Genomic DNA, 22,551 nt, shown 5'->3' with positions numbered 1-22,551 from the left:
AGTGCTGCAGTTGCCCTTTAATTAATGGAGAGCAGTGCTGTTCGAAGAAAGACTGTGTGTGGTGAAGTAAAAAAAGAGGGCTGTATAACTGCATGTCACTCTCAAATTCTCAATATATCGCGAAATGAAAATATCTCAACAGCAGTCGCTGCATCTCGCGTAACAGAGTTGTAACCATAGTGTGGCTTTCTTTCTTTAACCTGAAATATGATAAATAACAAAAGCAGCTTTTGAGATATTATAGATCGCGGTGCTCATTTAAAAATGTAGAAATGGCGTCTCTGTTAAAAGAATGCTTTGGTTTCTTGTTACAGACGAAAATGATTGCATGGAGGAATAACCCAACGTAGTCTTTGTCAAAAGTAACCAGGCTGCATGGTTTGCTTCTCATTTGTATAGTAGAGCCTTTACAGGCTTCCCTAAGGTCGGAAAGTTATTTGAAGGTGAGGACAGGGGTTCTCCTTACCATACAGAGATTAAGAGCTTGAGGGCTGGCATAATAGTTTAAATATACGACTGAAAAGCAAAACCATGCAGCCTGGTTACTTTTGACAAAGACTACGTCTGGTCAAGCGCCGTAGTTGGTAGGCGATGCTATTCTTAACCGGTATCCAAATACAGCTCAAGAAATATATACATTTTTTTGCGGGATAAAAATCGAGAACAGGCGGGAAAAACAAAAGTGGGACTATGCGGTGCTGTTCTTTCTTATCACGGGACAAAATGTCAGACGAGAACTGCGACGAGTACATCGGCTCCGATAATTTGCGGAGATGCCGTGGTGTTGGGCAACGGGGACTTTATCTTGCCCTCGTTATCTTTGCCCCGTGTCCTCCCCCATTGTCTTCGCGGCTGCGGAATGTCAAATCTCGGCCGCACCGGAGGGCATTATCTTGCTTGCGTCAGGACTGCATAGGCCTCTATAATTACCTCGCACAGAGAAAGCCGTCAAGTAAATCAGTTTTTAAGCTGTTTAAACCACTGGCTGGTTTTCTCTGCCGATTATTTCTTTTTGTCTTTTAACAGCATTCGTTCAAGACGACGTATTTATAGCACTTGCGCAGTTGAGAGCTTAACCAGATAGCAAAATGCAAATCAGAACTTTAGGGACAATTACGGTCACCAGACGTCTTCTTTCTGTAGAAAAAAAAATCGAATTTTATTCTTATTGTTCTCGTATTTAACTGCGTCAGAGTGAAGAGACGTTCCTAGTTTTTGCTTCAACCCCCTTCAATTTCAAAGTTCGTATAGACGATTTTGGGGTTAAAAAGTTTTAGGCATTTTTCTGCACGAAAAAAGCAGTGCTGGGACGAGACAAGCGCTGGGCTTGGTCTCCTGGTGAGACAAATCTGTGCTCAAAAGAAAACCGCAATTGTTATGTCAGCATGTCGAGAGAGAGGGAAAGAGCAGTTACCGTCGAGCTCAAGCACAGACTTTTCTCACCGGAAGTTCAAATTCTGGGTTTGTCTCGTCCTGAGTGTTCTCGTCCTCGTCCATTTACTGTTGGAAAATTCCTCCGATTTTATGTCGCAACCGTTTCGCCCAATTTTCTGCCCTCAGTCTACTCTACTGGCTTGTTCCGGTTTTGCGCACGTACAGTGTCTCATTGAATTGTGTTTTCCTTTCGTCGCTTTAAATATTTTCTCTTTTTCTTTCGCGGTTACATTGATTTGCAGTAATAACTCTATAAAGAGGAGAAATACTTTAATGAATACAGGAGAGGTCTTGTGGTTAGCCTAGCATGCTACTTCAGGGAGGACCATCTGCTGCTGCTATTGGCGTCAGAGTCGCGAGATGACGTAGCCAAAAAACTCGCCCGTTTACCTTTTTGTTAACCAAAATGTTTTACTCGTACAGTCAGGGACAAAAGTCTCCGGACCACGTGTTCCTCAAACGAAGCTGATAGCTCTGCTATTAGTCGACGGCTGCTGACCATACTTGTAGAGGGTAAAAGTCAAAATTTTGTTCTTTCATCTCCACAAGTGTGGTCACCAGCCGCTGTCTATTAGTAGAGCTATCAGCTTCGTTTGAGGAACACGTGGTCCGGAGACTTTTGTCCCCGACTGTACGTACAGGTAGCCGTATGTCCAAAGGCCGTGTGGAGCAGACAGTGGGCGCTCTCTATAATGTGTCACCTGTGGTCCAGCGATCCAAGTGGTGGGGATGTAATGATGATGGGCAATGATGCAAAACACCTAGGACACCTAATTTCCCTATTTATTGCCAATGCGAACTCAAATCTGTTGCTGCCTTGACCGAAAGTGACAGGTGGTACTTGTGAAAACCAGGTTGCCGTTCCCGAGCTCTTCCAGAACACCATGTGCCTCCTGCCACTGTTGACAGGTGTCACTGCCAGTCTGGTGATGTCACTTACCTCTGGCCAATGGGCATTCTACAGGCTAGTGGCGTCACTGACGATCTGGTGACGTCATGCTCTTCAGCCAGTGAGATTTCTCCTGGCTGATGACGTCACTGGTTACGTCACAGCCCACCATCCAATCAGGATTTTTTAGTACCACGCCGGACGGCTCCGGGTCTTGCACCGGTGCGGCCTCTATTCTATCGCATATTAATGGCATGGCGATCTGGACGTGATGAATCTAGGTGGGTGATTCGGGAGAGTCAGTCTGTCCCGTCGACCAGTGAATATCACCTTCAGACAAACCGAAGCACCCTCAACAATTAGCAGGAGACCTTCCTCAGAGAGCTGCGATTCACTCGATGCATATCGCACCCGTACCTCAGCCTTCCCGTGGCAGGTAGCTTGGAGAAAACTAATAGAGGAAGAACTGCTGGACCTGCAGCTGCCGATATTTTTGTGTCGATCCCCATTTCGAGATCAGACGCAGCGGGCAGGCTTCGCGCACCTGCGCGGGACATCACGATTGCCGCGTGGAATTCCGGTCAATTTCTCAATTCACGTTTAATATCCTTGAACCCAGATCTGAAGCTCCGGCTTCCATCCGGCCTACCACGACGTGAAGAAACTTTACTGTGTCGCCTGTGGCTTTGCGTAGCTTTCACCAACCATTACTCTTTCTTAATCGGAATGGTTGATAGCCCTGCATGTGCCATCTGCGGGTATGACGAGACTATATCCCACATTCTTTGTGACTGCCGTGCCTACAGCGCCGAAAGGCAGTCTCTCACTGGAGCGTCTGGATCCACGCCCACTGACGGAAATAAAGATTCTCGGCCACTGGCCGCGGCGATCGCCGGCGGTGAAGGCCTCCAAAGCACTGCGCCGCATCTTGCGAACTTCTGGCCTGCATGATAGGCTGTGACTTAACGAACGCTGACTTTGCATGCGTCTTCAATTTTCTGTTACTCTCCATTCTCTTTCATTTTTTTTTTATCCCCTCACTGCTTTCCCCCCGTGTAGGGTAGAAAACTGATTATTCTTCCAGTTAACCTCCCTGCCTTTCCTCTTATTCCTCCTCCTGATAGAAGCAAACACCCAAACGAGATATGTATTCGGATTTACGCTGACAACCCGAATTACTGCTCGTGCATGACGAGGATATGCACTGCACACACTATACCTCCAGAGAAACTCTAGCTACCCCTGCTTCAAGTACTGTGGGGGATAGCTTGAGGGTAATCTTGCAATATCAAAATGCGCACGTTCAAACCGTTGCTCCCACCATGTCCCATACTCCAGGTCGTGTCCTGTACGGTTATCACGGTCACTGCTTCGTCCCAGAGAGAGATAAAAACCTGATATCTTTTTCTCGTAATCGCTGAGGTGCTGGAATGCACTGAAGTCTTGCCGGTTTGAAACTGCTTCTTAAGCGCATGGTTTCCGTAGAAAAATTTAAGTACAGTAGGGATCCTGATTAGAATAGAGTTCACCCTAACTCGGAGTGAAGTGGTACGAAACTGGATGGGGTAAGCTTGAAAGAACTGGCAGGGAGCAATTACGAAACTTATCTTGATTTCGCTCGGCTGCTGCAACTGCTATGGCGGTGTAGGAAATTACATTTTTTTTAATACTCTTACGCAATTTTTTTTTCTCTTTTTCTCCCTCTTTCCTCTGTTTTGCGAGATGCTTGCGTCTCCTTTTTTTTTAGTAAGGGCTGTATACACGATAATTTTATCTGCAAGCAATAGAGGTCATGATAAGGGAAGTTGCAGCGGTGCACACCGTCCGGACCATTATCTTGACCGGCGACAACGACATTATGCTGTGATCACACCGGCAGAGGGCGGGTTGCCTCTTCTTTTATGTAATGTTTCTTTATTTGCTGCTTGGCAACAAAAACGTCGTAAGCACAAAGATATCAAAGCAGCCGGGTTTAAAGGTAGCGTGCTGTGTTGGCTGTCTTTAACTTGTGGAGACGAATCGTAGACACCAGTCGTCGTCGGGTCTCCACAAATATATCCGGCTGGACGCGCTCAGCCAGGCTGGAACGGAACAGCGCTGCGCCGGCCTTGCAGTTAAGCAGCCACGAAATCCAGTCTGCGCGTGCTTGGCAGGCGTACTGGTACAGTCGTCGTCTTCTGCTGCCGGACCACGATGGCACGCTACAAACTCATCATCATCATCCACCTGACTACGCTCACTGCAGGTCAAAGTCCTCTCCCATGTCTCTCCACTAACCCTGTCCTTCGGCAGTTGCGGCCACCGTATTCCCGCAAATTTCTTAATCTCATCCCCCCATCTAACTTTCTGCCGCCCCCTGCTACGTCTGCCTCCTCTTGCAATCCACTCCGTTACCCTTAAGGACCAGCGGTTATCTTGCCTTCACATTACATGCCCTGCCCAAGCCCACTTCTTCCTCTTGAATTCAACTAGGATTTCATTAACCTGCGTTTGTTCTCTCACCCACTCCGCCCGCTTCCGATCTCAACGTTACACCTATCATTTTTCTTTCCATAGCTCGCTGCGTTGTCGTTAACTATGTAGCTAGAAATGCCAGTAACTATATAATAAGTAATTAATATCTACAACACTGCCTAAATACGGAACTAACAAACTAAATAAATAACAACCACTACCGTCCTGACTTACTTATTAAGCACTTAATTAATTAACTAGCTCACTGGCTAAATAACCAAATAACTAAATGAGAAATAGATAAGTAGCCTCCACTTTGATAAGCCCAATTAAGCGATTAGACCAGCGCTGACTAATCGGCCAACACTGTCTCGCTACTTAAGTGCGTTTAACTAACGTATAAGCCGAATTTGCTAAGAATTCAACTCTTCATTCATTGTGAAATTCACTAACGGAGCTATTGAGAATGATGAATAACACCTTAGGTAAACTAATTAGCCAATTAGATACCTAGGTTTAGTTCAATGAGCACAGCTTATTGATTGACCAGCTAATAGGTGAAATGATTGTGCAGCGCCCACCAATGTGATACAGAAGAGCCAAATGAAGTAAACCAAAGGTTACTCCCCAATGTTAAGTTGAAATCCCGCTTGTCGGCGTTTGAAAAATAGTTTTCATGTAGAAAAATAAGAGAATTATTGCACGCTTAAACCTGTAGCAAAGCACGTTAAATATTGGCCGTGTTTCTTTCTACATTGGACAATGCTATACCTAAAGGAGAGTAAAAATGAAAATCAAATTGTAGCAGCATATAGCCAGCAAAATAATCAGGATCACATTAAGTGCTGTTTAAGATAACCGTGAACTCCATTCCTTTCTCGAGTACCTGTAAACTTTGCAGGAGTACGAGACTAAATAGTGAACTCCTAGTGAGTGAAACTGCTCATACTATTACTGGTGAACTTGGCACTGCACCAAAAACGGAACAAGCGCCGTTTGCGGAATACTGTTCTGCGAGAGAAAACATGAGTGGCGTTTTCTGTGAACCATAACAAAGTAGAAAACCACAGATGGACTTGTAAGAATGTTCCGTTACACTTTGCATTTTGCCGGCCGTTCGCGCCACATTTGCTAAGATCTCGTTATGAACGTTTTAAGAGCGCAGATCGCAAAGGCATGCTGTCATCAGGGCAGCACTCAGGAGGTCATTAAGCAAAGAACGCACACACAGAAGCGTTCGCTTAAGCCTTGCGAGAAGGAACGCGGCGCCCTTGAGCCGATTGCGCCTCTCGAAAACAGGTCAGCACCATCGTCTGCTACGTAGGTTGCAGACGAGCCACTTTCGCTCTCTCTTCGCCACTGTCCTCACAGTCTGCGGGAACAAAAGATAAAAAATCGATTGATTGCCTCTGCCAGCACCATCCCGTCGCTAACAAGCCTAATGTTCCGCATAGCTCGTCGTTAACCGCGCGCTACTTTCTGCAGGTAACGGGGCCCTGAGTGAGAATTTCAACAAGCACCGCCCGGTGCAGCCGAGAGTAGCGCCTCTTCAGACGTTATCGTCTGCAGGAGTCCAGAGCAGACGACGCCTCCTCCAAGCGCGTCGGGAGCCGGTGTCGCCGCCTGGCGGATAGCGCAAGAGCCTCGGCTAGCGGAGCAACGCGGCGTGCGTTGGGGCCTGGAGCGCTCGAAACGTTCGGCGCCAAGGTAGAGTAGGAAGGGACGACGAACGGTGGTGCTGCCCGGGGTGGTCCGCGACATAGAAACGTAGTAATCTTCGGTGGCGAGCGGTTTTTCGAACGATGGCCGACCCTGCCAGCCAGCAGCACGAGCGCCACAAGCTCTTCTTGGACTCGGCAGCTCCGGACAGCGCCCGGTAAGGAGCCACACCACGTTTATTTCTCTCCCCTCTTCCTTGACGTTCACTTCGGCAGCGGGCCGGACACGCGCCGCTAGCGGCAGCGGCGACGACGCAGAGCACGATGTGGTTCCTCTCACCCGTTGGATCGCGGCCAGCTTAGCGCTTGCGCTGGCGCCGCCGAACTGTCAGCTGCACCAACTCGGTCGTCCGTCTGCTACGCGCCCGCGACGTCGTCTGCTCGTCCGAGGCGTCGTCTGCTGTATTCTTCATGCTCGGAGGAGACAAAAAGCGCGGAACGAATTATGGAGAGCGGTGGACGTAGTTGTTGCGCTATTAATGCCGGAATCAAAATATCAGAGAAGAATAAGTTGTAGTTTACGAAGTGTGCTGTGTGGAAGAGACGTACGGATGGGAAGGCGTCGGCGAATTTGATGGGCTCCGACTAGTCTCCTTGTCGATCGTTCGACACATGTCGCATTTAGTAGTCACACGTACGCTATCTAGTGCGGCTACATAGTTCGTAGCGTGGTCGCATGGTCCCAACGGAGGCGTAAGAGCGTATTTTTGAACGTACACAAAGCCGTCATCGTCGGCTTGGGCGAGGCTGTCCGCTCCGAACCGGACGCTCGGCTGACTCACGGCTCCTCGCTCTGAACGCTCTGCCTTTTCGTGCGGGAAGGGAAAGAGGAAAATAAAAATAAAAGAAAACAGTAAAACAAAGAGAGAGGGAGAGTGTGAAAGATGGAAAGAGACAGTGACCCAAACAAAAGGAAAATTGCGGAGTTCCGTGCCGTGCGAGCAGCGTGTGCCCTTGACGTGCTACCTTTCTCGCGTAGGCCTTTCGTACGTCACCGTCCAGCTCCGACACGCGACTACAGAAAGTTAACACATCGACCAGCAGCAAACGACGTTACTCATGTCATCAAGTGCAATTAATCCCTTCTTGATTTAAATGTTCATTAAACGGGCTGAAGTCGTGTTTACGCCTGATACTTCAAACGCCATTGCCAGTGAAGTGCTTGAATACCAGAGATTACCATTTCTGATAGATTAGAGCCCGGCGAATTAAGACGAAATCATGGATGTCATGAGTCAATATGAGTGTAGAAATGCAATGAGTACTTAAGCTTGGTTACCGCGGTTACAACGCAAGAGCTGATATAATATAGATTTTATATCAGAAATAACAAAATATCCACTATTTCGACCAAGTTGTGCGTGTGAGGTGCCATTCTTAGCCCCTCCTACGACGTAGCGATTAGGTAGGCATATAGATTCCATTCCTTATGTTCAGCTGAAACATCATGCGATAGTAGAGAATCTCTTCACTATTTAAACTGGTTAGTAATTATGTGTGAAACTCGTTTTTTTTTTTGTATAGCAGCGTACTGAAGTCTCAGAGAAAGACCAAGCAGGCCTTTTTAATGCCCACATGTAATTAACATATTCTGTTCAAAGGCTGCAATGTGGACCCTATCTCGCCAGTCGTTCTACCCTTATTCATTTCACATTCCCCATCGATGGTCCCGTTAGCGATGCCAGTTGGAACTTTGCAGCAGGAAAAGTAACCTATTCCTCACTGTAAACAAAGAGGAGTCGAGAAGGAGTAAGCTGACTTATAGAGCACACCGTTTCATAAAAGGGTGTCCACTAGAGAACAACTTAGTCCCTTTTTACTCTCATATACACCTATTCGCGTCTCGAGTTCAGGTAACGGCTCCAACGACGCCTTCTGCGAACATTTCCGTGAAAGAATTTCTTTACGCCTGTTTGCAACTCATTACTAGTTCTGTAAGTTCTGTTTCTTGTCCGCTATTACTACTGCACTTGTACTGACTACAGCGCGTAGCTTTAGAACAAGCTCTGAATCACCGTTTCCGAGTTGGCATGAAGGTGAGGCTCCCGGCAAATCGACCAGGCGTGGTCATCTGGCAGGCAGCAGTCAGCTGAAAACCCATGTCGTAACCTGTGACGGTAGGGGTTAATTCTAATTTTCGTACACGCACACACACGAAAAAAAAAAAAGCGAAGTTAAAGTTGTTCGCATCCTGCGGAGCAATGCTGCCGCTCTCACCGGTGGTTAAGAAGTGTTGGTTAAGAAACGCGGCGTCCATATCTGCAAAAAATCTTTACCGAACTGTGGTTCTGTGCATTCGAACGAGCGGTCCCCAGACGATTGGGGAAAAAAAATGCTAATAAAGCCTCTGGCGCCCGCTTCCAAAACTGGACGTTAGAAAGATGGACGTTCTTGCCGGTCGATTAGCATAAGGCCCTCCTTGGGGACGGGGGGAGGGGGGGGGGGGGGGGGTTCGCTCAATTAAGGAATAAACTGGCGCGCTTTCGCGAAACCTCCCTTAATGATGGGCCCTCGCACCAGACCAGAACCGTTCGTTCGCTTCCCGCTGAGTTCATCGTCTGCTTAACGCCGCCTTCGCAGACGATACACTCCTCCGTCTCTCGTAATGTGAAGGGGATCGGCGATGCTATTCAGGCAGGTGGAGGAGGGATTACTCAAAATGAGTTCTCGATTTCGCCGCGTGGTAATCATGTGGTTGGCTAAAATATAAATCTCAAAATACACAACCAAACGTTAGGTTAAAATGCTGAGAAAATCCATTCGCGTCGATTGCCCATAGAGGTCACTATATTCTGTTTACGTTATCTTTTATTCGTCTGGCACTTCGTCCTCTTCGTCACCTTCCTGTCCTTTCAAGTTCACATTGATAATGTGCATAACTTGGTTTTATGGAGCTTTAGCGTCCCAAAATGGCTCATGCTATGAGGAACGCATTAGTGAAGGGCTCCGGAAATTTCGGCCACCTGGGATTCTTTAACGTGCAGTGACATCGCACGTTTCACGGGCCTCTAGAATTTGTCGCCATCGAAATTCTGTCGCTGCGGCCGGGATCGAACCCGTGTCTTTCGGATCAGCAGCAGATAATGTTTGTAGCTTATCCTCTTACGTAGCCGGCGCAGTAAGTAAGGCACGCTGTACTTGGCGTCGCACATAGCGCGCTCTTGTAAAGGCACCGGCGTTCTTCACTGCTTTCAAGGTGAACTTGTACACCTCCCGTCAAAAGTACTGAGGCCAATGAGTTCGCTTGTATTGGAATGAATGTCCCTTGAATTCTCCGTGCAGCGGAGCATTCAGAGTACACGTGAGGCATAAAACTTCTCTAGCTGAGAACAAACCTTCACCTAGGATTTCAAGGACCTTTGGTCGCTAATACTGCAGTGATGACTCTAACTATGGGGATCAAGCGAAAATCCTTTGGCCCGAAGACTTTTCAAGAAGACTGTACCTGGTTTTAAATCCAGATTAACTGAAGAAGAGTTGCGATGTGGGTCGATTGGTACATGGCCTTGAAAAAATAAACCAGTCAAACGACAAAGGACCGAGACACACACTGGGACTAGCAAATGTGCTTTTGCTTTATTGAAACACATCCGTCTCCCATGAAAACCAGCCAGCATGCGCAGTACAACCAAGTCACACACCACCAACGATGGTTGGCAGGTAACCAAGGCGCCAGCGCTGGTGCGCAAGGAAACTTGGTTCCTTCTGCATCAAAGACGTCGTGCTGATGCAATTATCCCCTTGCATGCTGATGGGAAAAGCTTCGAGAATTTCGCCCTTCGCCTTGCCCTCGCCTCTACCTAGAAGACTAACATTCGAAAGCAGCGAGTAGCAGGCGTAATCCCGGCAGTGGCGAGGCAGGTTTGCTCCGTCAGGGGGGTTGAAAGGGTTGTGGTGCTCTCGCAGCCTATCATTGATATACCGGCCTGTTTGTTTGATCGATGTAAATTTTTTCACAGGTCAGGGGAATCTTGTACGCCACACGTGTCGCACATGATATGTAACAGTTTCATGCTGCGTAGTACACGCTGGAGGTGTGGATCTGCCGCGCGCAGCACGTGAACAAAGGCTTGAAAGTTTGCATGGCGCAGAAAGACAACGCTAGCGTCTTACATCATAGCAATTTTCTTGATGTTGTGGGTAACGTTATGCACATACGGCACGACCTCAAATTTTTTTTCTCCGCTTAGTTGCTATTGGTTCGTCCATTTTCAAATCTCGGCGCTTAATCTTTTGCAGCAACGTTTCTGCCACAGCTTTCAAACTGTTTTAGAAAACCGGCGGCTTTTAAACGTTCAAATTGATTATCATAAGTTTAATTTTGTGCCTTGGTGACAACTCACTTGCAGGGCATTACGAAAGCAATTATAGAAATCCCTGTCTTGACGATTTTAGAGTCAGCAGACGGGAACGGTAACAACGTCCTCTTACCTCTAGGTAAAAAGCACCAACATACGTGGCCACCGTCACGAAAAGCTAGTTGAAGTCTAAAACTCTAATCGAGTGGTTACAGGGCAGTTCATAGGTAAAGCAAAGAACTGTCGAGCAAGCTTTAAAAGTTTTTAGGACCTGGTCTACAACCACATGCAGGATGTCATTCGATGAAAGACTTAAAATCATCTAGAAATCTTTGATATATCTAAAAACTTTGCACACACGTTTGTCAAGGAGAGTTCCTTGAAGCGTGTTGTTAAACTTCGCTAAAAAAATTGCCACAAGACAGGTGCTACACTAGCCCCCCAAAAGATCAGTTTCTTTCTGTATGAACAGGGCGACCTTAGAATCTACTCTGTTGGAAGAAAGACAAACTGTTTACACTTCTAGGAACGCATCAACAGATACGCCACGTGCATTTCGGAAGGCGACTAGGCCGCTCTGTTCAGCCAGTTCAAGCACTGCATAAACAATTCGCCATGAGGGATGCTCTAAAACAAGTCTTCAACGTCAGTAGAAAAGGCACTATTGGCTCCAGGGATGCCGTTGCCGAGAACTTCGACTACCGCAGTGAAAATTGAAAATTGGTTTTTGAGGGAAGGTAATGGTGCCATATTTGTCTCACATCTCGGTGGATACCCGAAGCGCGCCTAAGGGTAGATGGCAGATGGGAGTGAAAGAAGAGAGAGAGAAAGAGGTGCCGTAGTGGAGGTCTCGGGAATAATTTCGACCACCTGGGGAACCTTAAACGTGCCCTGAAATCGCAGACTATACGGGCGCCTTTTTTGCATTTCGCCTACATCGAAACGCTGCCGCCGCAGTCGTGTTCGAAGCCGGGTACTCCGGCTCAGCAGCCGAGCGCCCTATAACCACTCAGGCACCGCGGTGGGTTAACTGCAGTGTGCCTCGTCTCTTTGTCCTTTGTCATTCGGCTGGTTTATTTGTTCCAGATCAGCGCTGCAGTGCCGACGATAAACTGTTGCCCCTAATTGCGTTTTCCCAAATTGTCCGCAATCTATGCTTTAAGCCGCTAGTAAACAGTCCTAAATTAAAAAAACGGCGCCCGCTCAAGATTTAAGACAATAGTTTAGGGATGCGGCGTCTCTATATCAGTGCACAATCCGTCGTCGCACGGGAGGGGAGTATAGTATACGTGTTGTTTATCAGCGTCCCTGTCTCGAACGGAGGATGCAACAGCTAGCTCTCCTGGGGGGTCATTTCGCTCCAACCCAAGAGGAGCACTCCGGGTTAGTGTGGATGCCATCCCGGCGCTGCCAGAGAGCCCAGCGCAGTGCAGCCCGCAGCACGGTCCAGGCATCGATCCCGCTCCAAGGGCTCGGTTCTGGCCCCGGCAGGGAAAAAAGCCTCGGCAGGGGGGAAGAAGACAAGAGCGGGAGAGTGGGCGCATGTGTGTGCGTTCCTGGGAGAAAGGGTTAAAGGGGAGGGGTTTGGTGGAAGACATTTTTATGGCCCTGTGCTTGGGCCTCGGGCTATGTGGTGTCCTCCCCGCCTCCGCTATCCCCTCTTACTCCTCCCTTGTTTTGCTCTGGTTCTTTCCCTATAGCCTCGCGGTCTGGGAGCAATCGGTAAAGTTGGGGAGAGTTGGGGAAGAGGAGAGTTCGCGGTCGAGGATTTCGCCGATGCCAATCGAAGATTATTAATGCGGAACTCGCGGTGCGACAGCGCAGCGTTGCGCGCTGTGTGTCGTCGTCTGCTCGTTCCTGTGGGCTGTGCGTGTGTCGTCTGCTTCGCTTTTGGTTGTTGCGAGGCGCCTGCACTGTCGTCTGCTTTCGCTGCGAGCCTTGTCGTCTGCTCGAGATAAATGTTGCCGTGCGGCGTCCCATAATTTGTCTCTGTATCTGCTGGGCCTCATTCGTTGTACGTCATAGTAAGCCTTCAATCCCTGTCATGCTCGCCCGGAAAATTTTAGGATGGGTGTGCAGGAATGGAAATGAGAGAAAAAGAAGAAAACCGAATAGATTTTAGGGATAAAAAGGGATTCGGGCTGAATCCTGCCATTTAACGCCGCACTGTCGTTTTTAAATTCCGGACGGCGCCTTTTTGTTTCTGTTTTCCTCTTCATAGGGGCGGCCGGGTATCGGCAGGTATGGAGAAAGTGAGAGCTTAACAAATGGAAAAGGCTTTGCTGTTCTCCCCTCTCTTGATCATTAATTTCTTTTGCACTTGTTCACGTCACTGCGTGTCGTCATCTTTCCGGGCCTTATCACTGATCCTAACGTTCGTCGTCTGGGCATTGTTTACGGCTTACACCACAGACCACAGGAAGAAAATTATGGGCGATATATTCTACAGATAACAGAGATAGGAAGGTAAATATAGAAAGGCAAACAGAGCGACAAACGGACAGAAAAGTAGAGATAAATAAAGTGATATCTGGCGAGATATCAAATAAACAATTCATTAAGCAAATTTTTACTCGACGAGGTCATTTCCGGAACATGGCAGTGTTAACTATTCCTTAAAACTGACCTTATCACTACGAAGCACCTCCGAAACCAGTAAACAATGAAAAAAATTCATTATGTGTTGGCAATGAGATAGTATTAGCAGTTGTTGATGCCTTTACCGCAAGTCACGTCACTTTCTGCCTGGTTGCGCCAGTTCCCGTTGGGTGACGTCATTTCCGTCCAGTCAGTGGGCGAATTTTATGACCGACGACGCATTTTCGTCCCATGGTGCCTCTAAGGCAATCACATTAAAAAAACAACAACAAAAAGTTTCTTGCAAAATTGACTTAGCAAACCAATGAAACAAACAACGGCACCAGCCGGCCGGAAGAATCGGTAATCATCCGCACCTGTGCGAACTGAGGGCAAAGCAAGGGGGAACTTTGCGGAGGTCCACATTTCCAGTCCACTGGTCCTCTGCCCCACGCGTACCGAGCTTCGTATTAAGCCTCCGCCATGCTCTCTCCGAAGAATTTCGCAGTTTGATTGACTTGCAAATCAGGTCGCGGAGCGCTGGATTCCTTGTGGAGATTGAGCGAGTCGCGCATAAATTGGCCCGAGTCGGCCCGCGCTCAAAGAGATACACGAAGCTTCGGCCTCGAAGTTGACTGAGCGCTCCCCGCATTGTGTAAACAGAGAGTTGCGTTAGATGAGCTTTAGAGAATGTGCTGTACGTCGTGTCGGCTGCTATAGGTCGTCCGCTTGACCGAGGTTCTGGAACCTTGCCTTCAATTATCATCGGTCAAGAAGCCCACACAGGAGCTGCTTCGATAAATGAGGTCCGTGGATTAAAGCGTCCGCCTATTGTCACGATGACATTTACTGTAATAGCTTTTTATGAGAATTTTAGGGCTTAAACGGCTTCGTACTGGGCGAAACGATTCACACCTTCAGCGCAACACAACGATCAAGACGCCCTTACGTTCCAAAAGGAAATTTCTATCATGTGCGCCCTTCCTACTGCAGAGTAATATTGAAGTGTGCTTGAATATGTCAATACGATGCAATTAGCTAAGTGGGACTGTTAAGGGCAAAATGATGTCGGCGTTGTCGTCATGCACTGAAAAGCAATTCACACCCTTAAAGCGAGCACAATGGCAAAAACACCCTTGAACTTCATGGAAAGGGCTTTTCCATTAAACGTTACACCTTTTCTGCACCCAAGATTGTTTAATTGCGCATGAACTAGTGTATAAGCCACCAAAACGTCTATACGAAAACTTTAAAAAATTCAGGGGGCACTTTGGCTCTCTAAAGTGCTGCAAGGCGAAAGCGTTTCCTGGCCGCTGTTTGTTTTTATTTACTTTTCGTTTCCATATTTTGTTATTATTTATTTTTTGCTCCTTTTCTTAATTTTATTGTTTTTTTATTTTTATTTTCAATCTTATTTTTATCTTATTTTTATTTTTGTTTATTTTCTTATTTTTATTTTTCATTTTACTTTTCTTGACTTTACTCCTTTTATTTTATTTATGAAGCCCATGCATTCACTAGATGCGCCTTTATTCATGCTGGAACCTTGAACCTTTTAAGCAGTGACGCCGAAAGGCGGACGAATCTGCCGACGCGTCTGTCGACACGGCTGCCGACGCGTCTGTCGACACTCCTGCCGACGCGTCTGCTAACGACAGTATGAGGCATTAAAGGCTTTCGCCTTAATAAGTAAAGTACACTGCAGATAAAATCACACTCTTAACCATTCCTCCACTTAAAGAATTATTTAAGCAGGCAAAAATTGGCCTCTAAAGGGCAAATATTTCTAGCCACTGAGTGAAGATGCAAAAGTGTTTGTTTCCTACCTTCCATGCTGATAATGAGCAGATCAGCTTTCACACAACGGCCCGATTATGCCGCACTTTTTAGTTGAGAACTCCTGTGTCACCTTCTGCCCGACGACAACGCTTTGTGTGAAAATTCGCGTGGATTAACGGAACTTTCTTTTTCGACTTCCTCTTTATATCTGGAACACCAGCGCAGCTTTATTTTTCCCTCTCTCTTTTGTGTGCGGACGAAAGGCGAAACGCCGGTTTATGTACCCTCGTAGCGATGCTGTCAGCCCCAATAAATATGCACGCATCGATGATTCGTTGCTACGAGAACACATATAAGCAGCGGTATAACACGATAAGGTCGGCGGAGCAATTCCCACGCTGTCAAAGGTTGTGGTATGAGTAATGAAAGATGTGACAGATGCGTCACGCAAATCTGACCTTCTGCGCCGACTTGCATGATGAATTGGGTGGTTGTCTGATGGTGTTCGGGTCTCCTTGGGTGAGGGTTGGTTAGCTGTGGCAAATGTTTGCAATGTTGTTTTTGGGTGATTTTTACAGTGTTCTTTACAACAATGTTGATGTAACAATGTTGTTTTATGGAGGTGATATAGCTGTCGCTGTCGCTTTTCATTTTCTTTCTGCACCTGGGTAGAATTTCTCTTTTCTGGGGGTACTTGCTTACTCTGGGAATTCTTTATTTCTTTGCTTCTTTATTGGTTTGTTTTATTGGGGTTTAACGTACCAAAGCGACTCAGGCTATGAAGGACGCCGTAGGGAAGGGCTCCGGAAATTTCGACCACCTGGGGTCCTTTAACGTGCACTGACATCGCACAGTACACGGGCCTCTAGAATTTCTCCTTCATCTAAATTCGGCCGCCGCGGCCGAGATCGAACCCGCGTCTTTCGGGTTAACAGCCGAGCACCATAACAACTGAGCCACCGCGGCGGGTCTTTGCTTTTTTTTCTCATAAAATATCTATGATTGTAGTTTTACATTTGAACATTTGAACTAGCTTCTTTCAGGCAAAAAAAGAGACAGTTGCCATTGAGGTCGACGGAAAGCGAATCATTGTTGCCGCTTTTGTAAACGTCATAACTGTTTCATGAAGAAAAAAATGAAGAAAGAAGTGCCTGTTGGAAAACTGGGCTCAGCCTCAATTTATTTAATCGCTGCGGTCGTATATATTTGGTGCTCATCAGGAAGCCTTGGTCTGTCTTCCCATTGTGGGTTTCTATCACTTTAAAACAGGCAAACAAGAACAACAATAGCCGAGCGTTATGTAGAGGAAGGACAGGTCATATGCGCCATGGTCATCATGTTTGAAAGCCTGTACTCTAGAAAGAGTATGCATAATTTGCCGGCGCGTATTTCCAAACTATACCGCGTATAGGTGCACTCGAGCAGATGACGGCTAGAAGTGCGATGACGTCAAATGATTTTGGCTGAAAAGCATCTCATAACACAACCTCTGAGGTAGCACGTACTCAGGAGAAATGGTAAATGCTTTGCGTACTAGTAATAGTTAGTTTATATGAAAAGAAGAAATAATCGATGTCGTTTTTTGCGCTTAAACGGAAATTCCCGGGAATTTTACGCGCCACCTAAAAGATGATACACAATTTCTCACCGCAAATGATAAATTACTTATTGTGGTGTTATTTACTGGTTTGAATTTGAACTTATTCTTATGAGCTGAAAAACGCAGCGTTAGTCCATCGCGCCATGAAACCAGCAGTAACCGGCGTTTTTCACTGTGATGCTACCGTTCTCACAGAATTTCTCCTATATCCTTTTAGGTGGCGCTGCAGGCATAGCCTTTACATCTCCACAGGATATCGCTTAATTGACAATACGAACAACACGTCGTCACGCTTCGGCATGGGTGCTTCCAGGAGTGGCGCCGAACGCAGTGTGTTGCGTCGATCGTATTTCTTACCAAGCGTCAACCTCCGTGACGTGTGACACATTTAACGCAGCAAGGCTAAAGTAAAGTGCAAAAAAAAAAAATTCGCTGTGGCTTAGCTTGGTTAAGCCCGGTAATTGCGAAAGCAGTATCCGTACCTACGCCATGGTACAGCTGGTAGTGTAGCTGGTGGGGGTGCTTGTGGTTAGACTTGTGGTGAGGCATCTGTTATACAATCCAGTCCAATCAAATCCAAACCAACCAAATCCAATCCATTCCAATCCACTCCACTCCTATCCAATCTAATCCAATCCAATCCAATCAAATCAAATCCAGTCCAATCTAATCTAATCCAATCCAATGCAATCAAGGTCAAATGAAGGTCAATGGTGGTCACCGCCGCGGCACGATGGTGGTCACCGCCGCGGCACGGCAAAGGCGTGAAAGTGCAAGTAGTATTGCTTTCGCAATAAAAAGAGACAACGATTACAGCAAGCACGTACTGACTGAGAATGGAAAGATCAATTACCTTCACCCCTTACTATACCCTGTATTCAACGTTTCCACCCCGTATAGCAGACAGAACGCCCCGACCACGGGTGCGCCTTACTAGCTCCGGTATAATCTATGCGTGGCTCGTTGCCTCGTAATGAGATCACAGGGCTCGATCGGGGGCCGTTGTAGTACGTAAAACGCGCAGGTCCTAAGCTCCCCACGTTCGCGGTGCACGGTCCGGAAAAAAGTTAACACAAAAAAGCAGCCTTATGCGTTTCGGGTCTGGAGAACGCAATATTCCCGAGCCATATATGCTGCTGCATTCGTCGCAGTACGCCTCTGTTCTCTCGTTTTTTTCTCTTATCGCGCTGTATTATCAATCATCTGATATCCTTCTATGCTGCAGCGTGTTGTACTGCCGTTGCAGTACACTGCAGTGAGGCCTGCAAGCGTAATATCTATTCATGATAACCTTCTTTCGTATTTTTTTCTGGTTATATGAAGGAGGAGTCTGTCCGAGCGTATGAATTTTAAATCTCTCGGCGGGGTCTCGCATTTCTATGGAAACGGCGCCTGATTATGTGCATGCGAAAAAAAAAATGTCCATGCGAAAAAAAGAAAGGAAGAACGAACTCGGCGAAAATACAACTAGGAAGAAAATTACCTGTGAGAACTTAATGGTGCACATTATAGCGTAATATAGCTCCTATATTGCCCCTCGTTTGCGGTTATGCGATGCGTCCAGCGCCCGCAATAAGTTCCCGGGCTTTGGTGAGCCGCGTTCCCTTAACCGCTTTATTTTTGTCATTGTGTGTGCGTTGTTTTATTTTTATGTTTAGCAAATTACGTTCACGATTCGGCGAGACCGTAACGGTTGAAAGCCTCAAGCACCTTCTTTATAAGTGCTTCAGCTTGGGATCACCCTTGACGCGAGTGCCTTCAGGTTGATGACCGCACGGGGTTCTCGAAATAAAGAAGTTGTTGCTTTCAGTACAAAGAAGCAAAACCTAGTTTATGCGAAATTAATAACTGAGTGCGTGAACGAGAAAATAGGTGAATGAATGAAAGAATGGATGCTTAAGCGAACGAATGGGTGAACGGATACGTGAATGAATGAGTGTATACGAGCTACGCAGCGCCTGAATGAATGAATGAATGAGGGAAGAAAAGGAAGCAGGACGGTTAAACAGGTGGATAAACGGACAAATGAATGAATCAATCAATTAAGAAACGAACGATGAAGCAGGCGAATGAAGGAACTGCTCTCTGAAACCGATGGTGAAGCTCAGAGATGGAGGCATCAGTCAACTAACGAATGAAAAAAACATTGTAGAGCTAATCTTACGGGCTTAGCGAAATAATAAGCGAAAGCTGTTATAGCTTTCGTTTAACCATATCACTGCATTTAACCGTTAGATCTGCATCGTTGGACGTAAGAGAAAGCCCGGCCGTGCTCATACGAATCAGCGACCTTTGAACTGGCCATACTTTGCATAATACCTTTTTTCCCGCTTCCCTACCACGCTTTCCTCTCCTTGCATCTGCCAACCGTGACAGGTGGCGGCCACTGAAATCAATTAAATTAACATAAAATAAATTAAATTCAAATATATAAATAAAGTTAAGTAAAATCACTAAGGAATTAAGGTTTTAAGGTTGAAGCAGTAGATTCAACGGTAGTAGGCAGGCTGTGTGGCTGAAGCAAAGCTATAATAAATTTCACTGTAAAAACAAACGAATGTGCGAAACAACGAATGAATGAATTAAGGCACGAAGGAATGAGATAATGAACGAATGAAGGAATGGTGTTATGAGCGCACTGCGAAATAAATAGGCGCCTGGAATGCGTTTGAAATATTTCAAAACACCTCTCAAAACAACGTAGCCGATTCCCCATCCGCGCTTCCTCATCCAATTCTTTCGTCTTGGCAGGTTGGCACGAAGTTTTCTCAAAAAGGTGAAACCGAGTTTATACGAAGGCCGCTGAAGAGATGACGAGTGAAGGGAAATAAAAGGAACAAAAATAAAAAAAGGAAAGGAAGTGTGGCTGTGGCTCCGGTTCGTTTTGTCCTTTTTTTATTTTCGATTCCTTGACGCAGAGCCCGCGGCGAGATGCGCATAACGAGAAGCGATGAGAAGTGGCGCACTTCATGAAAATTGCATGGCCGCTCGGCGATGCGCCGAGCTGGAATTCCTCCACATGCCAGAAAATAGGCAAGCTCCGTCGTACCTGTGGGTGTGTGTGTGCGCGCGCGCGTCTTTATATGGGTGTTTACGTGTGTGTGTTCGCGTGTGACGTTTTCGAAGTCGCCACACAGCCAGTGAAAAATGGGGAAACGCGTATATTTTTTTTTTCTCTTCTATCTCGACGTTGCTGTCTCCGACATATTTACGCACGCTTGGTTAGCGAGGGTGCGGAGATTTGTGTGGTTGTTATATACTTGGCGCGATTCTATGAAACTTTTTTTTTTCGCCTTGAATGTCCAAGAAGCCCTCCCTCCCTCACATTTTTTATGCAGTACTAACTATACGGCGGGCTTTAAAGATTGTAAACCGCGTCGGTGTCGCAATTCGTTGGAATTCAAACCGCCCCAACTGCAGCCCAAATAGTATATCGCTCCAAGTGTCCATATGTCATATATTAGAATGGGCAAGAGAAAAAATACAAATAAAAGTGCCTTGCCCGCGCCGGCGGTTGGCTGTCGCAGAGATAAAAGGAAATGACTGCTTCCTAAACACAATACTGCCATATGTGTTCCTGTGACATAAGGATCCAACTGCTGCCCAAAAGGCGATGTTGCCTTACGTCTCCCTTAGGCATAAGGGAAAGGTCCAGTCCGAAAGGAAATACCGTACTGACTCGCATAACAAACGCGCTCATGAAATGAACGGCCCTCTTACTTTGGCTGTCACAAAGTACAATTTTTTTCTCTCTCGCATAGTAGACGCGCCCCTTTCTTTTGAAGCGCTGTCTGCAAGAAGCAGTAGTGAATGCTATTGGCGACCAAACCTCACCACTGGCTGAAATTGGATGCAAAAACTATGGCGGCACTTTGGCAGCCTAAAGTGCGCTAGACGAAAGCCGTTGACGCATGCGTTCGTTGATCTTTCGCCGTTTCGTGTTCGGAGAGTCGCCCTTCCGCTGCTGAGCCTAACCACCTGGCGCGGAATCGCTGCACCGCTTGGGAGCCATCCTCCTCCACTAGCTGCCGCACACCGACTGACGACGGAGCAGCGCTCGACGCCGCCGCGCCGACAGCTCCACCTGTCGACGAAGATGACGTCACCTTTTGGCAGCTGCGCTCGTCGATGAGTCACCCCAGGCGCTGGATGTAACGCCGGACGGACGGACGGGAGAATGTGCCATTAAAGGCTTTCGCCTTAATATGCAGGCAGTGGTGAGGTCCGGTCGCCAACCATTCAATGGCCGAGCCGCTTGCCCCAGACGCTTGTAAGCCATAGGTAAGGGAAACTCCATAGGTTTTAGAAATCAACGTGCTTAAGAGGGTCGAATGTGTGAAACTTGCAGGTAAAGCATGCGAAGTCTTTTTGGGCTAGCACTTGAAATAGTGATGTAATCGCCGATTAAAATCCGGACACCCTTCAAGCTTCTCCGCAGCGCATAACGCCAAGTGGGGGGGCGCATGATGACGTAATCGAAGGTATCGGCACATTTCCAACGCACAAACGCCTGCTTTTAAGGAAAAAAAAAAACCAACGCCACCGAAGACGAACCCTGCCGAGAGTTGTTTGGCAGCCTCTAACGAGTCAGGGCAGGGTGTGGCTGATGACAGCGTTAATTTGAAATCTTACCTTCCGTAACGTCACGCTGAGTTTCTCTACACTCCTCCGGTGCATTGAGGAGAAGCGTAAAATTGAATCGTCGATTACGTCACTATTTTAAATGCTAGTGCAAAAACACTTGGCATGCTCTACCTACAGCCTATATAGATTTGAATCCTTGGATATCGCAAAATTCTCAAAAAAGTGCTGCAGTTGCCCTTTAATGGTCTACCAGTGACAGATGGCCGAATGGACTGGAAATGGACAGCGGAAATTGGACAGCTGGTTGTTAAAGACTGGGTTCATTACATGATCCGCTGTAATGCCTCATGTTGTAACTGTTGGCATATATCTGCGTTTTGTTGAGGTGGCTTGTGTTGTCTACCTGGCATTACCTAAAATGAGATATTAGAGAATGATTACAAAATAAATATAATGAATAAATTGTACGAAAACGAGACAAGAAAAGTTCTGTACTAAGAAATGAGAGTTTGTAGATTGCTCAGACGAATCCTGACAGCTGCTTATCTAACTGTATTTTTAGCTTATTATTTATTAAGTGATAGGAGCAGTATCAGACACTGGTTGCTTAATCTGAGATTGGTTTATTCGTTCAACAGTTTTCATTTGGCTTTAGACTGAATAGCCTAAACTTTCAGTTGTGCACAGAAGACGGTGTAGCAAGAATAAATGCAGCAACGGCATCTCGCGCTTAAAGGAATATAGAATAACAAGAATTACATAACACGTGGGAGCATGACACGAACTGCATAGATGGGAGCAAAAACTCTGAACGATTAAGTATTTTTTTATTCAGCACAGAACTTGAAAAATGAATCAATGCATTAAATTCATGAAGAGGAAAATTACTGAGAAGAAAGCGAGGCATACGCTCCTATCCACCCTGGGGCGCTCATCGTTGTCTGAAAATAAATTAAGAATTACATTTCGCATTGCTGTTGACTTCTACTAATGCGTTTTTCGCATCGCCCACAGATGATGCTACCTTTGTCGGAGTGATTCCCGTGGAAAATCACCCTTAGTGCCAAGCTTCTGCAGTACTTAGCGGGCACGTTCTTGAACGGCGTAAAAAAAGGCATATTTTTGCATCTATCTTTGTGATTTCGCAGTTTTAACCTGTCTATCGTGCAGTTCAGGCGGATGACGCGCGTAGAAAGTGCGCGCTAATAGCCGCTAACC

At 46.7% G+C, this 22,551-nt stretch overlaps 1 protein-coding gene across 8 annotated transcripts in view; it reads left to right on the top strand.

Moving 5' to 3' along the window:
- The first annotated feature begins 6,295 nt into the window (after nt 1-6,295).
- Nucleotides 6,296-22,551, top strand: part of LOC149348194 (BAI1-associated protein 3-like) — a 397,925-nt gene continuing 381,669 nt past the window's right edge. For 2 of the 8 annotated variants that reach the window (XM_089587985.1, XM_089587983.1), the window contains exon 1: nt 6,307-6,653. In XM_089587985.1, the coding sequence (XP_089444111.1) occupies nt 6,580-6,653 (74 nt within the window). In that variant the 5' untranslated portion in view covers nt 6,307-6,579. Of the gene's footprint in view, nt 6,654-22,551 lie in introns of all 8 variants that reach the window. The other 6 variants (XM_089587980.1, XM_089587976.1, XM_089587979.1 and 3 more) reach the window with 6 other exon arrangements.

The sequence above is a fragment of the Amblyomma mixtum genome, chromosome 4, assembly GCF_055824585.1.
Source record: "Amblyomma mixtum isolate Tamu chromosome 4, ASM5582458v1, whole genome shotgun sequence".
Classification (NCBI taxonomy): domain Eukaryota; kingdom Metazoa; phylum Arthropoda; class Arachnida; order Ixodida; family Ixodidae; genus Amblyomma; species Amblyomma mixtum.
The sequence above is the reverse complement of the archived record's forward strand: the minus strand, read 5'-3'. Positions and strand labels throughout refer to the sequence as shown.